Source organism: Pollachius pollachius, assembly GCF_949987615.1.
Source record: "Pollachius pollachius genome assembly, chromosome: 3".
In the NCBI taxonomy this organism is placed as follows: Eukaryota; Metazoa; Chordata; class Actinopteri; order Gadiformes; family Gadidae; genus Pollachius; species Pollachius pollachius.
The window spans coordinates 7,658,778-7,674,227 of NC_136936.1; the positions used below are offsets into that span (position 1 = coordinate 7,658,778).

The 15,450-nt window shown below is 50.9% G+C and overlaps 1 protein-coding gene across 2 annotated transcripts in view; it reads left to right on the plus strand.

Moving 5' to 3' along the window:
• pak4 (p21 protein (Cdc42/Rac)-activated kinase 4) overlaps window positions 1-14,983 on the plus strand; it is a 30,975-nt gene extending 15,992 nt beyond the window's left edge. For both annotated transcript variants that reach the window (XM_079733186.1, XM_079733187.1), the window contains exons 2-11: window positions 523-750; window positions 1,981-2,192; window positions 3,120-3,321; window positions 4,377-4,625; window positions 5,316-5,774; window positions 6,140-6,273; window positions 6,586-6,712; window positions 8,723-8,848; window positions 9,471-9,605; window positions 9,771-14,983. In XM_079733186.1, the coding sequence (XP_079589312.1) occupies window positions 550-750; window positions 1,981-2,192; window positions 3,120-3,321; window positions 4,377-4,625; window positions 5,316-5,774; window positions 6,140-6,273; window positions 6,586-6,712; window positions 8,723-8,848; window positions 9,471-9,605; window positions 9,771-9,926 (2,001 nt within the window). In that variant the 5' untranslated portion in view covers window positions 523-549 and the 3' untranslated portion in view covers window positions 9,927-14,983. The remainder of the gene's footprint in view (window positions 1-522; window positions 751-1,980; window positions 2,193-3,119; window positions 3,322-4,376; window positions 4,626-5,315; window positions 5,775-6,139; window positions 6,274-6,585; window positions 6,713-8,722; window positions 8,849-9,470; window positions 9,606-9,770) is intronic.
• The last annotated feature ends 467 nt before the right edge of the window (window positions 14,984-15,450 follow it).

Sequence of the window (15,450 nt, forward strand, 5' to 3'; positions counted from 1 at the left end):
AATGGCACCGTCTCCCTCTCTATCTCTATCTCTCCTACGCACACATGTGAACACGCACTGGATCTCTTGAACTGTTAGTTCTACTCCACCTCAGTCGTTTGTCAATTAGGGCTTACTGCAGGCCCGCGCTGTCTCCCCAGTGTTTCACTCGCCTCATTTCCCCTCACACAAAAACAACGCGATTCATGCAGGGTTCTACTCCGGGTTCCATGTTTTCCTAATGTTACTCTTATAAACCTTATTGGAATGGGAATTAAACATACAAATTGGTATCATAGGAGGTATGTAAAAAAATGATATTATTAACACCATCTATCTCCATTTCTCTCCCTCTCTTTCTCTGTCTCTCTCTCCCCCTGTCTCTCTCTCTCCCTCTGTGTCTCTCTCTCTCTCCCTCTGTGTCTCTCTCTCTCTCCCCCTCTGTGTCTCTCTCTCCCTTCTCTCTCCCCCTCTGTGTCTCTCTCTCCCTTCTCTCTCCCCCTCTGTGTCTCTCTCTCCCTATGTGTGTCTCTCTCTCTCCAGGGCTGATGCTGGTCTCTGGCAGCCATCATGTTCACCAAGAAGAAGAAGTCTCGTATCCAGATCTCGGCGCCGTCTAACTTCGAGCACCGCGTGCACACCGACTTCGACGAGCAGGAGCAGAAGTTTGTGGGGTTGCCGCGGCAATGGCAGTCGCTGATCGAGGACACGGCCAAGCGGCCAAAGCCCTTCATCGACGTCACGGTCATCACCACCGTGGAGCCGAGCAAGGTCAGAGGTCACCGCCGGCTTGTGTTTCCAGTGCTGGCCACTGTTAAGAACACTAAACGGTTCACATGTTCAGTTGACCGTTGCTTTGTGTTTGTTAGGGTGGCCCCAAATATTAGAACAACCGAGTAACTTTCGTTAGTTTTGTAATTTGGACATTATTTGTGTACTTAGGAACGCCAATAACAATATGTGCCACACCCTCCGTGATGCTGGTTGATCATGAAATCATGAATCAGAGATCCCATAATAAGCATCCAAAATAATGCCAGGCTTGGACACACACACAGGTCATGGTGTGTCCTCAAATGTTTCCCCAAAATTACTCCTATAATCATTGATATCGCAGTTGGCATTACCTGAAGTCATCCTGAATAGGCTAAGTGAGTTGTTCGCTGTTGCTGTTTATACACTCTCTGGACCAATAATAAACACTGTCTGACACGGCAGACAAAGCGCTGATGTGTTGACCTGAGTCCTCTGCTCTTTCTATATCTGGGATGCCACAGGAAGTCCTGACCATAACCATAACCCTGGATGAGCTCGGTCCAGACCAAATCCTTTTTAGCTTCAGGAACCCTGACTACAGGCAAAGCAAACTTTATTGCCAGTAAACAACGCCGATGTTAGGGGAGTCTATAACATGCCCTCACCTCCATAAAGATACACCGTATGATCTTAACTGTTTTAGAAGAATAACCAGCGACTCAAACGGCTTGACAACCTCTTGAAGGAGGCTAGAGGTGTTGCCCCGGTAACAATGTTTTTCCCCAACAAGCTCAGAGAAATGCATGCCATGACATCATCCTTATCATCCATCATGGAGATGTATCGTTCACGTTCTAATGAAAGTGAACGGCCTGCGTCGGTACTGTTGAGCAGTGAACGTGTGGGCCAACACTAGCAGATGTGTTTAAGGAGCGCTCAGGGTCTTGTACGGGTGCATTATAACCTGCTGCTCTACTAGCTTTGTTACGAAGCCAAGAGGTGTGTGCGTGCGAGCTAAGCGTGCCTCCTACGCGTGTCTACTGTGTTTGAGTGTGTGGTCGTGCCGACTTACTTTGTGTGCTCCTACCGACTGTCTGTCTTTGTGTTTTCTCCCTGTGTGTGTGTGTGTTGGTGCAACCTGTGTGAGTGCTTTTCCAGCTTTGTGAGCATGTTGATACTGACTGTGTGTGTGTGTGTGTCTGTGCACGTTCATACTGACTGTGTGCGTGCTCTCCCCTCCTACAGACCATCGTGCGCGGCAGCAAGCTGGGCGTGGACGGCTCTCTGACGTGGCTCCTGGATGAGTTTGACACCATGTCGGTGACGCGCTCCAACTCCCTGCGGAGGGACAGCCCCCCCGTGCAGCCACGCAGAGGCTCCGCCTCCTCGGTTGGGGGTGGAGGAGGAAGGCAGGAGAACGGAGATCCACAGCACAGACAATACCAGCCAGCAGACAGGTGAATAATAATAATTTAAAATCCATGCATTTATCCAGTGCTTTTTTCAAGACACTCAAGGGGCTTTACATAGTTTGTGTGTCTGGGTGGGGGGTTTGGGGGGGGGGTACACTGTCTGTCACAGTGGAGAGGTGAGGAATGATGTAATCCAACGAGAGACCAGGGGATGATTCGGTGGCCATGTTGGCTCAAGGGCCAGGTGGTGTAATAGCCTGGACACCTCCTATCCTCACGATGATTGCCATTGGACCTTTATTGGTCACAGGGAGCCAGGTCCTCCTTGCAACGTCTTTCACAGTGCTCTGTTGTGCTAGTCCAGAGGGGTGAGCACCCCCTGCTGGCCACCTTCAGCAGCACCATCTGGGCCGCCGTCTAAGGATGGGCCGGGCCAGTCCCGCCGAGCCTCCAGAGGAAGCAGAGCTGGGCTGAGCGCCTGGGCGCTGGCGCCGACCTGGCCCCGAGGCACTCTGGGAGGGCTGCAGGCTTTAGGGGTTGTCATGGTTCCTCAATGGACCTCAGCTCCCTTCTTTTCACTTCATTTTTCTAAACTGGAACTGATTTTAAAAGGATATGACTAACATCCGATTTATATAGCGAGGAAGTTGCATAGATTCGGTGCCAGTCGTCACTAAAAGAGGAACGTCTCAGCACTAGGGTTTAATTCCCTGTTCAGATCCAACCGTGTAATTTTGGGCAAGGTAAAACCAAACTAAAATAAAGTACCGACTCGTATGTACTTTCTTAGTCCTAGACAGCGAATTCTAGCCACTCAACCACACACATTCGTTCAGCCGGTGTTGTTTGGAGGCCGGGAATGATGCTACTTGTCTGCAACATTGCTTTGTAGCGCTAGCTGGGCTATCAGGGCATAGCTTAGCTCTGGACCCTGGCAGTACTAAACCTTTCCCCCCCTCCTCCCTGCACCAGACCCAGACCGGACCAGCCCAGCGGAGGGGACCCCCGCCAGCCTCCACGGGCTGTGCGCCCCCCGCACAGGGAGGACGGGCACCAGGGCCGGCCCCAGCAGCAGCCCCGCGGCCAGGAGCCCAGCAGGGCCCCCCGAGACGGGGACAGACCGGTCCCGCCCCCGCCCCCACACAGGGACAGGGAGCACCGGAACCTGCCCCAGGTAGCTGAGAGACTCCCTCCCTGGGGGAGGAGCTGAGGGGAGGAGCTGAGGGGAGGAGCTGAGAGGGGAGGAGCTGAGAGCGGAGGAGCTGAGGGGAGGAGCTAAGAGGAGGAGCTGAGAGGAGGAGCTGAGAGGGGAGGAGCTGAGGGGGGAGCTGAGGGAGGCAGAGCTGAGGGGAGGAGCTGAGAGGGGGAGCTAAGGGGAGGAGCTGAGAGGAGGAGCTGAGGGGAGGAGCTGAGAGGGGAGGGGCTGAGGGGGGGAGCTGAGAGGGGAGGAGCTGAGGGTGGGAGCTGAGGGAGGAGGAGCTGAGGGGAGGAGCTGAGAGGGGGAGCTGAGAGGAGGAGCTGAGAGGGGGAGCTGAGAGGAGGAGCTGAGGGGGGGAGCTGAGAGGGGAGGAGCTGAGGGACCCCCTACCTGGGGGAGGAGCTGAGAGGGGAGGAGCTGAGGGGAGGAGTTGAGAGACTCCCTCCCTGGGGGAGGAGCTGAGAGGGGAGGAGCTGAGGGGAGGAGTTGAGAGACTCCCTCCCTGTGGGAGGAGCTGAGAGGGGAGGAGCTGAGGGACCCCCTCCCTGGGGGAGGAGCTGGGAGGGCAGCAGCGGTGACCTCGCTCTTCTCTGCTACAAAAATTGGCAAAGTTCCGGTTGAAGCAGCAGCAGCCGCAGCAGGGCGGGCTCGTTACCAAGGCAACCTCCCCCAGGTGCCGCCCCCTCATCATAATGTTTTTGGCTCATCAGATGGGGTATTTTTAGACCGTCATCTATTACTGTGACACCTACACAAACAAAGGCGAGTGCAGGGAAAGGAACACCTCTGACTAGGTGTCAAGGACATAGGAGGCGTCGTCGCCATTGAGGCCCCTCCCCCCTTCCCCATGCTGCTGCTGCTGCGTTTACCTGTGGTGGTTGGCAGACCCTTTAATCCAAGGCGCCAGAGAAGCGTCAAAGCATATAACTTCAGAAGTCCAATACGACGGAGCCCCTGACACTGGAGGACGTGTCCCTGTAGGGGCCTAGTGAGTCCGTCTCACCTCCCCCTGTTCCTCCCCTTCTGTTCAGGACCCGGTGGTCCGCCGGGAGCCGCCCAGCGACCGCAGGCCCAAGTCCAGCTACACGGGGCGGGGGGACGGCGGCAGTCCCCAGTCCCCCCGGGACAAGAGGCCCCTCTCCGGGCCCAGCGTCCGGGCCCCCGTCCTGCCCGCCCTGCCCGTCAGCGAGGGACCCCTGAAGCCCCTGCAGCCCAGCGGCCGGCCCTTCAACACCTTCCCCCGCACCGACAGCGAGGGGGGCCGTAGCCCCACAGGCCAGGTGAGGCAGAGAACGCCCCCCCCCCCCCCCCCCCCCCCCCCCTGTACCCCACATCCCATAATGTTTAAGTTGGTTGTGCTCCCTCTTCGTACCGGGATGCAAACCACTTGTGTAGCTAGCAGCCGGGCAGAAAATCCATCGAGGCAAAATGTATTGTTTATCTCTACTTCCCTCTATTCTCACTCTCTCTCTCTCGCCCTCTCTCTCTCGCCCTCTCTCTCTCGCCCTCTCTCTCTCTTGTTCTCTCTCTCTCTCTCTCTCTCTTGCTCTCTCTACCTCTCTCTCTCTAGCTCTCACTCTCTCTCTCGCCGTCTCTCTCTCGCTCTCTCTCTCTCTCTCTCGCCCTCTCTCTCTCTCTCTCTCTCTCTCTCTCTCTCTCTCTCTCTCTCTCTCTCTCTCTCTCTCTCTCTCTCTCTCTCTCCCTTTCTCTCCTCCCTCTTGTTCTTTGTCATTCTCTCTCTCTCTCTCTCCCTTTCTCTCCTCCCTCTTGTTCTTTATCATGCTCTCTCTCTCTCCTCCCTCTTGTACTTTATCGTGCTCTCTCTCTCTCTCTCTCCTCCCTCTTGTTCTTTATCATGCTCTCTCTCTCTCTCTCTCTCTCTCTCTCTCTCTCTCTCTCTCTCTCTCTCTCTCTCTCTCTCACTCATATTTGTTCTGCTTGTGTTTTGTCCCCCCCCCTCTCTCCCCCAGCCCGGCCGACACCCAGACTCCTCCCCCCACAACGGCCCCTCCAGCGGCTCCACCCGCAGCGCGGCCGGCAGCCAGCCCGCCATCAGCCTCCCCCACCACCACGCCTCCCACCCCGGCCTGGGCCCCGACCCTGCCCGCCAGCACCCCCACACCCCTCACCCCCCCGTCCCGGCCCCCAGACCTCCGGCACCCCCGGGGACCCACCCGGCCGGGCCCCCTCTCCAGGGGCGCTCCCCCCAGCGGGAGCCCCAGAGGGTGTCCCACGAGCAGTTCCGAGCGGCCCTGCAGATGGTGGTGGACCCCGGGGACCCCCGGACCTACCTGGACCACTACATCAAGATCGGGGAGGGGTCCACGGGCATCGTGTGCATCGCCACGGTGAAGACCACCGGCAAGCTGGTGGCCGTGAAGAAGATGGACCTTCGGAAGCAGCAGCGCCGCGAGCTGCTCTTCAACGAGGTGAGGTCCCCCCGCCGCCGTGCATGCTGGGAGGTTCGTGCTGCGTCGGCGGCCTCTGGCGGAACCTGCTGCGATGAGCTCAATGAAAATCTTAAAGTTAAAGTTTAGTGGTGGAGATCGAGTTACATACACATGAGTCGATGTAACGGGGGTCGGCTTAGCTCAGGAGGTAGAGCAGTTGTCTTGTAACCGAAAGGTTGCTAGTTCGATCCCCTGCTCCTCCTAGGTGAGTGTTGATGTGTCTCTGAGCAAGACACTTAACCCTAACTGCCCCTTGACTCTGCCGTCGGTGTCAATTTGTGTATTAACTGATGTAAAGTCGCTTTGGATAAAATGGTAATGGTAATAATTACTTTTGATTGCAGGTGGTGATCATGAGGGACTATCACCATGAGAACGTGGTGGAGATGTACAACAGCTACCTGGTGGGCGACGAGCTCTGGGTCGTCATGGAGTTCCTGGAGGGAGGGGCACTGACAGACATAGTGACACACACAAGGTGAGGGGGGGAGAGTTGGTTGTCATGGTGCCACTTTTTAACCATGGACTAAGTAGCAGAATTCTGGCTTCAATCAATAGTTTGGTCACCAATAAGTGGAGATACTAGCGACATGCACGCGTCTCTGTGCTGCGTACACGTCCACACTTTATCAGCTGACTGAAAAGGAGCTGAGGGGACGAGACGGATAGACGAGAATTGTGCTTAATGTCCACAAGGGGGCAGTACTGCTATTGATCTCACCATGGATGTACTCAAATATCTAACATTTCCTCTCTCTCTCTCTCTGTCTCCGTCTCCCTCCCTCTCAAGGATGAACGAGGAGCAGATAGCGACGGTGTGTGTGTCGGTGCTCAAGGCGCTGTCCGTCCTCCACGCGCAGGGCGTGATCCACAGAGATATCAAGAGTGACTCCATCCTGCTCACCCACGACGGCAGGGTCCGTTCCCGCACACGCACACTACACACGCACACTACACACACGCAAGATAGCGCATCGAAATTCAGGCGAAACAAATCAATTTGAAAAAACACTTGTTCCGCTTCTCTTCTCCGAGACTATTCAATGTTGTTTCATCCACAATAAGGAACATATAACATCAATTTCCCTTTTCAAAGAATCTCTCTGCCAGCAACACAGGCTTGTCTCTCTGTCTCAGCTCGTAGCCGCAGCTCTCTGTGGCTGCAGGCTGTGGGTTCTCCCCTGCTGTAGCAGTGGTTCTATGTGGGTTCTCCCCTGCTGTAGCAGTGGTTCTATGTGGGTTCTCCCCTGCTGTAGCAGTGGATCTATGTGGGTTCTCCCCTGCTATAGCAGTGGTTCTATGTGGGTTCTCCCCTGCTGTAGCAGTCAGCTAAAAAGCACAGATCTCACTCTCTTCATTCTGGGGTTTTGAAATCTGTCTGTGGCAGCGGATGACTTGTTCCTTGCCAGACAACTCCTATAAAGGGCTTCAAAGGCAGATCTGAGATCATACTTCACCTCTGTCTCATGAAGATGTTACATTCTTGAAGGATCATAGCGTCTTTATTGAGCAGGCTTTACAAAAGCAGCTTCTTAAATTGACCTTTTAAACCCCCCTGTTCTAAATGGTACTACATACATGGTACTACGTCTATAAAAAGGAAATGTGCTTTGTTCCTTATTCTGCAGCGGTACTCTGAGGTTCCATCCGAGTGGATGTGAAACGCTCCCTTCAGTACGCCTTGTGTTCCCGCGCTGAGAACAGTCAGACGCCAATGCTAAGCGCGTCATTTTCAAGGCTGCAGTGTTTTATTTTATGAACCTGGCCTGTTCAGACCTGACTCGTTTGGTAGAGTTCTTACTGTTGGGGATCAGTGGCGCACAAGCTGGTCAGCTGCTGGTTCTGCAACAGGACATCATTTCATCTGTGTCTCGGTAACTCTGAATAGGTTCTCAGTCCCCCAACCCACGATTCATGTTGTGATAAAGCACCTTCTGAGAATAGCTGAGATCTAGCCAGAGGTTTTGCTCCTAGTTTATATATTTTGAGCAGTGGCGGGTTTTTTTTTAGTGGCGTGTTGGACTGCAATCTTGTTTTTTCGAAAAGTCACTTGAACTGTGTGTTGGACTGACTGACTGACTGACTGGTGTAGAATTCTTGTCTGAGCTCACACAGTGCTCGGAACAGGATGTGAGCTCACTCAGGCTTGTGCCACACGTGCATGTGTGTGTGTTAATGTGCACACATGCCCGGTGGGGAAGGAGGATTTGCATCACAGCGTGAGAATCGTGTGGTTTACAAAGTTTTGTCAGATGCCAGGATTTATTTTTTGTTGTCAGCGATTCTGAGTTATAGCCTGCTACAGAGTGGTAAGAGAATTTCAGCAATTAATAAAAAAAAAATGTTTCTTCAATTAATTGCATAACCTAGCCATAAAGGTTCCTTCACTAGTTGGGTGTCATCATGATAGTTCCTACCAACCCAGTATTCTCAGAAACCAGGGTGGGTGGCCCACACACACAACGTCCTAGATGTAGAAAAAAGCAGAATATTTGACTTGCGTAATGCGAGCGATTCTCCCGCAGTGGAAGCGGAAGGCGTCTGCAGCTGATGTTCGCTAACCACGTACGACCACACAAACTCTGCAATCTGCTCCTCATCTGGCCGTGTGTTTCCTGCCCTTTAATAAGTCACTCTACGATTGAACCGGGGAATCGAGTCTAACTTCATTTAGACGATGTCAACGTCCTCCGTGTGGAGGTGACACCAAATCACGAAACATTTTTCCGCAAATGACACTTTGACGAGAAATGAATGAATTTGAATTTGACGAGAGGCCTGGCCCAGATGGATGCCCCTTTTAGAAGCGACTTCCTCTTTGTTGGTTCCTTCCTTGGACTCTTTTACGCCATGATGTGGCTGTCCCTCACCCCCTACCTCGTTCACTCACTCTGACCCTGCCTCCCCGTGTTCTGCCTCTCCTGCAGGTGAAGCTGTCAGACTTCGGCTTCTGTGCCCAGGTGTCTAAAGAGGTCCAGAGGAGGAAGTCTCTGGTGGGAACCCCCTACTGGATGGCCCCAGAGCTCATCTCCAGACTGCCCTACGGACCAGAGGCAAGACACACCGTCACCGCTCTCTCTCTCTGTCTCCGTGTGTGTCTCTGTCTTTCTCGGTCTGTCTATCTCTCTCTCTCTCTCTCTCTCTCTCTCTCTCTCGCTCTGTCTCTCTTTCTCTCTGTCTCTTCTGTCTTTCTTTCTCTCTATCTCTCTCTCTCTCTCTGTCTCTCTTTCTCTCTGTCTCTTCTCTGTCTTTCTTTCTCTCTGTCTCTCTTTCTCTTTCTTTGTCTCTCTCGCTCTGCCTCTCTTTCTCTCTCTCCCTCTGTTCTGTCTTTCTCTCTCTCTGTTCTGTCTTTCTCTCTCTTTCTTTCTCTCGCTCTCTCTCTCTCTCTTTCTTTTTCTTTCTTTCTATCTTTCTTTCTTTCTCGCTTTCTTTCTTTCTTTCTTTCTTTCTTTCTTTCTTTCTTTCTTTCTTTCTTTCTTTGTCTCTCTCTCTCTCTGCCTCTGTGTGTCCATGCTGAATTCTGCACCAGAACAAAAAAGGGTTAGGGGCTGGGACCACACCAAGCGTGGCTCTTTGGGAGGTTTCTCTGCAGGGGAAGCTTGTCCCAGGTGCCCTACCTTCCCTGTCCGCCCTCACTTCCTGTACCTAACGTGTGTGTGTGTGTCCTGTCTGCAGGTGGACGTCTGGTCCCTGGGCGTCATGGTGATAGAGATGGTGGACGGCGAGCCGCCCTACTTCAACGAGCCGCCCCTCAAAGCCATGAAGATGATCCGGGACAACCTGCCGCCCAAGCTCAAGAACCTCCACAAGGTCGGCACCGCGCCCTGACGCCCATCTGACACCTCTAGACTAAATGTGTTAAATGGTTCGTTGTTGGGGGCTGACCTCGGTCGTCTCCGGGGTTAATTGGCTTCAAAGATGACCAAAGTGAAATGACACCCCGTGGTTTCCCAATCCTCCTCCTCCTCCCTCTAGGTCTCTCCTCTCCTCAAGGGCTTCCTGGACCGCCTGCTGGTGCGAGACCCATCTCAGCGCGGCTCAGCCAATGAGCTTCTCAAGCACCCCTTCCTCACCAAGGCGGGCCCGCCCTCCTGCATCGTCCCGCTGATGAGACAGAACCGCATGAGATGAGACGCCGCGGCCTCCCGCCACTAGAGGGCAGTGGGGTCAGATCGAACACGACAACGGACGACCTGATCTGAGGCTCTAGCCAAACTGAGGCCAGGATCACGTACTGGGAGGAGCGTCTTGGGGACACGGGGGCATTGGTATTCGGAACCACAGAACACTAGAGGGCTCATTCTCTTACAAGGTCTGTGTGTGTGTGTGTGTGTGTGTGTGTGTGTGTGTGTGTGTGCGCGTGTTGCCAACACTGTTCGTGACGTTGGTGTTGTGGATTCTCTGGGCTGACCCCTCCCTCGTGCTGCCCTCTCCAATACCTGCCTCTCTGCCTCGTGTCGGTGTCCTGGATCTCTCAAGGCTGTCTCCTCCCTGCCGCTGGCCCCTCACACTGCCTGCCCCTCTCTGGCTGCTGGGCCCCTTGGATCTGCTCTGACACTTCCTCTCCTTTAATGAGGAGAAATATTTTGGAAGGTGCAAAAAGAACTGCATTTGCTTTGTAACGTCCCAACGCGGACATGACCTGTGTCTGAAGGGGGGGGGGGGGGTTCTCTTGCACCCGTCAAATGCCCCGGAGCTGTCGGACCGGCCCAAATAGATTCACGGAGCCACCAACCTTTTTTTTTTCTTTTTTTTTTTTTTCCTTAACTTCCAAACTATTCTTATCATCACTACAAGATCCCCTGGAGCGGAGGAGGAAAGACCAGGACTCCATCTCCATGACAACTAGAGCTAACTACTGAACGAGGACCGCGTTTGTCCGGGAAATTAGTCATACGAACGGTTCTGTATCCATGGAAATGCAGTTGTTTTTTTTTACGAAAACGTAAACACTGGAGTTGTGTTTTTATTATTTTTTAATAGATAAAGGAACCATACTATGTAAGTACGCTGAACATAGAGATATATGGGTTGTGACGCTGTTTTTATCATCTCTATATTTTTTTTAATTGCAAATCTTTTTTTTTTTTCCTCTTCTGGTTTTATGCCTCTGTAAGATGTGATGGTTTTTGAAGCACTGTTGAGATAGAAACCCCACTCCCAGTGAGGCTGCAGCTAACTCCCAGTGAGGCTGCAGCTCACTCCCAGTGAGGCTGCAGCTCACTCCCAGTGAGGCTGCAGCTAACTCCCAGTGAGGCTGCAGCTAACTCCCAGTGAGGCTGCAGCTAACTCCCAGTGAGGCTGCAGCTCGGGGGTTGGAGTAAAGTCTGTACATGGACTCTGTTGTATGGGTTTAGATAGCTGACCTTTAAACGGTTTTAGGATTTCTGTTAGAATATTTAAGAAAATGTCGTCAAAACCCCAGCGCCGTACGGAGATATGTTGGCGGATGGGGGCACAGAGAAATCGGGCAGAATAAACACTACAATGATATGAAAAGTTTGACATTGCTGATTTTAAAGAAGGAACAAATGAGGAAGGGCATTCCTGTTCGATTTGTAGTTTGGATTTGGTTTTTAGTGAAATTATTTAAAAAAGGTTTGTGATATTCACTTTCAATCTTATTTGTCATATCTTTGCTGTACTTTTTTTATTTTTAACCCAACATATCTGCTGCGCTCTGTTCTTTCCTGACTTGTGTCTGTCTGAGGGTCGTCTCTGGTTTCCATGGTAGTCAGCTGTAGTGCCTGTGATTGGCGGTTCTGGTGACGTCAGGGGGCCAAACAAAATCCCGAAACACAAAATAACGCGTGGGAGTGGTTGAAGTCTTCCAAACAGATTATCACCGTTTAAAAAAGGACAAATCCTGCCTTACTCTGCCCCGCTCCAGACTCAACTTTAGAAACGTGTGTGTGTGTGTGTGTGTGTGTGTGTGTGTTGGGGGGGCTTTGATTAACTTGAACTGATAGCGTTTGTGTACATGTGTGCGTGCGTGAATGCAGAATCCGCACAGGAAACCATTTGTATTTCCATTTATCCACAACTCTGATCTTCTATCTCTGGATGCACACAGATCAACGAGCACTGTGAATCCCCGGCTTGGATTCACATGTTGGCCTTGGCCCTTGTTAATCTATGCAGCATTGTGATCACCATGTGGGTGAAATAGATAATTCATGCGCTTTTTAATATCAAATGGGACCAGATGTCTTGGGGGCGTTCAACACCTGGAGAACACTTTGTATTGGTGTTAGAAGTGGGTCAGAGAGAGGCCTCAACCAGTCATGCATCATCGTTGTAGTGGCCGTGGTGGTGACTCAATGCCTAACTGTTATGGTGCCAAGCTGCAGATAAAGCCATCTGGGTAGGTTGAGGTAGGATCACTTGAATTCAGCATAATGTTCCCTATCCCAAACATGGATCACATTATTATTATTATCCTAAGATGCTTTCCCTGTCGTCTGATTACACTGTTTGGCAAACCTCATCTACTTACCTGCTTCCAAGTTCCTGCATAATCTGCCCAACCGGTTCTGTTAGAAAGCTGAGTATGCAGCAGGTTATATCATTAACTTTTTATCTTGTCAGAGGACTGCAGAGGTAGAGCTTTCTCCCCATGAAGTGGTGATCACAAGCTGGAGATGGTTGGGCAGTCATGAAGAGGTGATCAAAGTCTGGTTAACACGATTGCCTCCCTTACTGGTATTTTCAGATTGATAGTTCCATTCCACAGGCGTTTCCCAACTGCAGCGGTGCATCGATCGCAGCGGTTGGATTCAATGGCCTCAATGAGCATCAGATTAACTGAGGAGTGAGCGACTACTCGACCACTCGCGGCTAGGGTGTTGACTCACTAGTTCAGGTTAACCTCTATTCCAAGCAATAAGTCTCATGCCTCATATCCCCGCCAGCCCGGCTGAGAATTCCAATCCAATGTGCTCACCGTGCTTTAGAAAATGAACTCATTCCAACTCCTCTGAAAGCTAGGCGTGTTGTCCGTGGCCATGGAGATCAACCATCCCCACCGTCCCCAAACGCTAGAAAACATGCACTAGAAACGCAGAACACGTGTCGCAACGCGGTGTCTATTGTAAACCAAATGCGTGAGCCTTTGAGTTGTGACAGACCTTCTGACCAGTATGACCTTCTGACCAGTAGGGTCAGAAGGTCTGTGGTCCCCTTCAGTCAGGGCCTGTGGTCACCAAAGGGGGCGGGTCATAAGACGACCACATGACACGTCCCATGACCGTGCTCCCCCCCGCCCAGTGCCTGGTGTGTTGTGACCGAACCCTCCCAGTGTGATGTGTGGTGGTGTGTTGTGACCGAGCTCCCCCCCCCCCCCAGTGCGTTGTGTGGTGGTGTGTCGTCCTGTGACTCCTGCCTGATCCAACCCGTCTGCCTCTCAGCCTTCCTGTCTAGACTGGTGCCCATCTCACCAACGTGAAACATAGAACAGAACCGATAGTGAAACAGAAGCTAGGGGGGTGGGGGGATGGGGGGCTGGGGCCTGATGGGATGTATGCGTGGGCGGTGTCCGTGTGTGCTGCCAACATGGCCGCCCGCTCCCCCCTCCGAGAGCTGGAGCCAAATGGCAGAAGGAAAGAAAATGGAATGACGCTGGGGAATAGGTGACGTCATTGTTCAGTTCACACTGGTATCCTGAAATGGACACTCGGATTGTTCTATATTTGAAGACGATTGCGTCACAGAGAGAGTGTCATGTTTGAATATTAAATAAAAGCCCTTTAAACCTTGGAATTTCTACACTGCTTTTCCGGGAATCCTCAGTGGAAGCTTTTGGATGGGAACTTAAAATAGCCAACTGTTGAGTCTGCTGTGTGGTGAGAGATCGTTATCATTTCTGAACGGTCTTTATGTCTGGATGTTTGACTTTGAAAATTTGTAGCACTCTGTAATTTACCCCCCAAGTGTAATCTTAAAGGAATCTACTGACCACTCTTTCATCTACTGTGGGTGAACAAAACGCTGTCTGTGGAATGTATTCTCCAACCACATAAGCCTAATGTACATTCTGCAACTTTTCTTCTTCTGATGTTTTCTGGGTAATGAAGGTTTCTATTCACCATTCATCCAGCCTTTTCAAATCCAACACATGCCACACCTTCAAGCTAATTTCTTGTTGTACCAGACGCCACCAAAACAAAACACTAAGTAGAAACCTTATTGACGCAGTTACCACCTTGTAGCATCACATTACACTAATTTTTACCAATCAGAAAGCACAATAGTAGACGTCCCCTGAGGTTTTGTATCTAAGGACTCCTTAGGAAAATGCCGTAGTAACTTAAAATTGCATATCAGATGATCATCACAGAGTTTGTGTACGATGTGCTGATGTATAGAATGGCTGTGGTCAGCCCACATGCCTGACGGCTTAGAGCTTCATAGAAGAACAGAAACTAACACAACTTCCACTACTTTGTGTGTTTATGTGTGTGTCAGTGTGTTTGTGTAGCTGCACAATCAATCCATGGCCTTAACAGTAGCTACAACAGAAACTTGGAGGAGAACAGAAACTAATATAGGTTCATCACAATGAAAAGTGGAGAACCGTCTCTGATCCTTGAACGATTTACCCGTCAAAACGTTCAAGGTGTACTCTAAACCACTTGGATCTGGGAGTTAGCGCATCCAGGTGTAGCGTCTTCGCTGGGTTCACTGGTCTATCTTCTAGCAGTTCACTACAAAGTGCTTCTCCTTTCACTAATGATGGTCTGCCTCTTGAGAAACAAAACAGGAAATGGGCCACTATTGGAGGCAGAGTTTTTTTCGTCACATGATCTATGAAGAAAAATGACCACTGGTGACCAATCGGCCAACTTTACTACGGAAAGTATATTTATGTGGCGGGAAAGATGAATTCTCCCCCCTACACAGACTGTTATGGGTTTGACCCCCGCACCTCTCTCGTGTAATTGTTTTGTTTGTTTTAATCTGTTGCAGTATTGCCATTATAATCAGTTATTTTCAACCAAACCTGACTTTCTGTTCCTGTATGTTCCTTCCACTGGCGTGAAGAAAAAAAACACTTTGCCGACTTTCTTTTTTATTGCGAATACAGTTTTTGTAAAAGTTGTAAATTGTATGTGTTTTTTATAGCACATTGTCATTGTTAAATGCATTGATCTACAACTAATAAAGAACAAAAAATGCTATGTTTTGATTTAGCTTGGCCCTTTAGCCTGATTCCTCAAATAACTATTACATTGTTTTATCAATTGGTAAAATGTGACCTTGAAAACCGGAGCTGATGTTGAGGTTGGCCTAGTTTGAGGTTGACCTAGACCTATTTTTCATATGAATGGGTTTGCTTTTCAGTGTAGTTCCCCCACAACTGGATCAACCCTTTCTGACAGGTGCATCAGATTAAACGATGCTTATACTTTTAATACTTCGGGTACAAAAATATCTTTAAAAGTAGGAAGTATTATTTTTTTATACTAAACACTTAACTTATTTAGAGGCTAATGGAGTAGGCCGTAATTTTCTTTAAAGTATTCGTCAGTGCGGGTTAACGTGAACAATCTAGAGTGTGTGCGTGAGCGTGCGTGAGTGCGCGTGCGCTTGTCAGCATTTCCAGAATATGACCGAGTGTGTAGAGTCCAGAGGAGGGGGCGGGGTTATGACCGAAAGC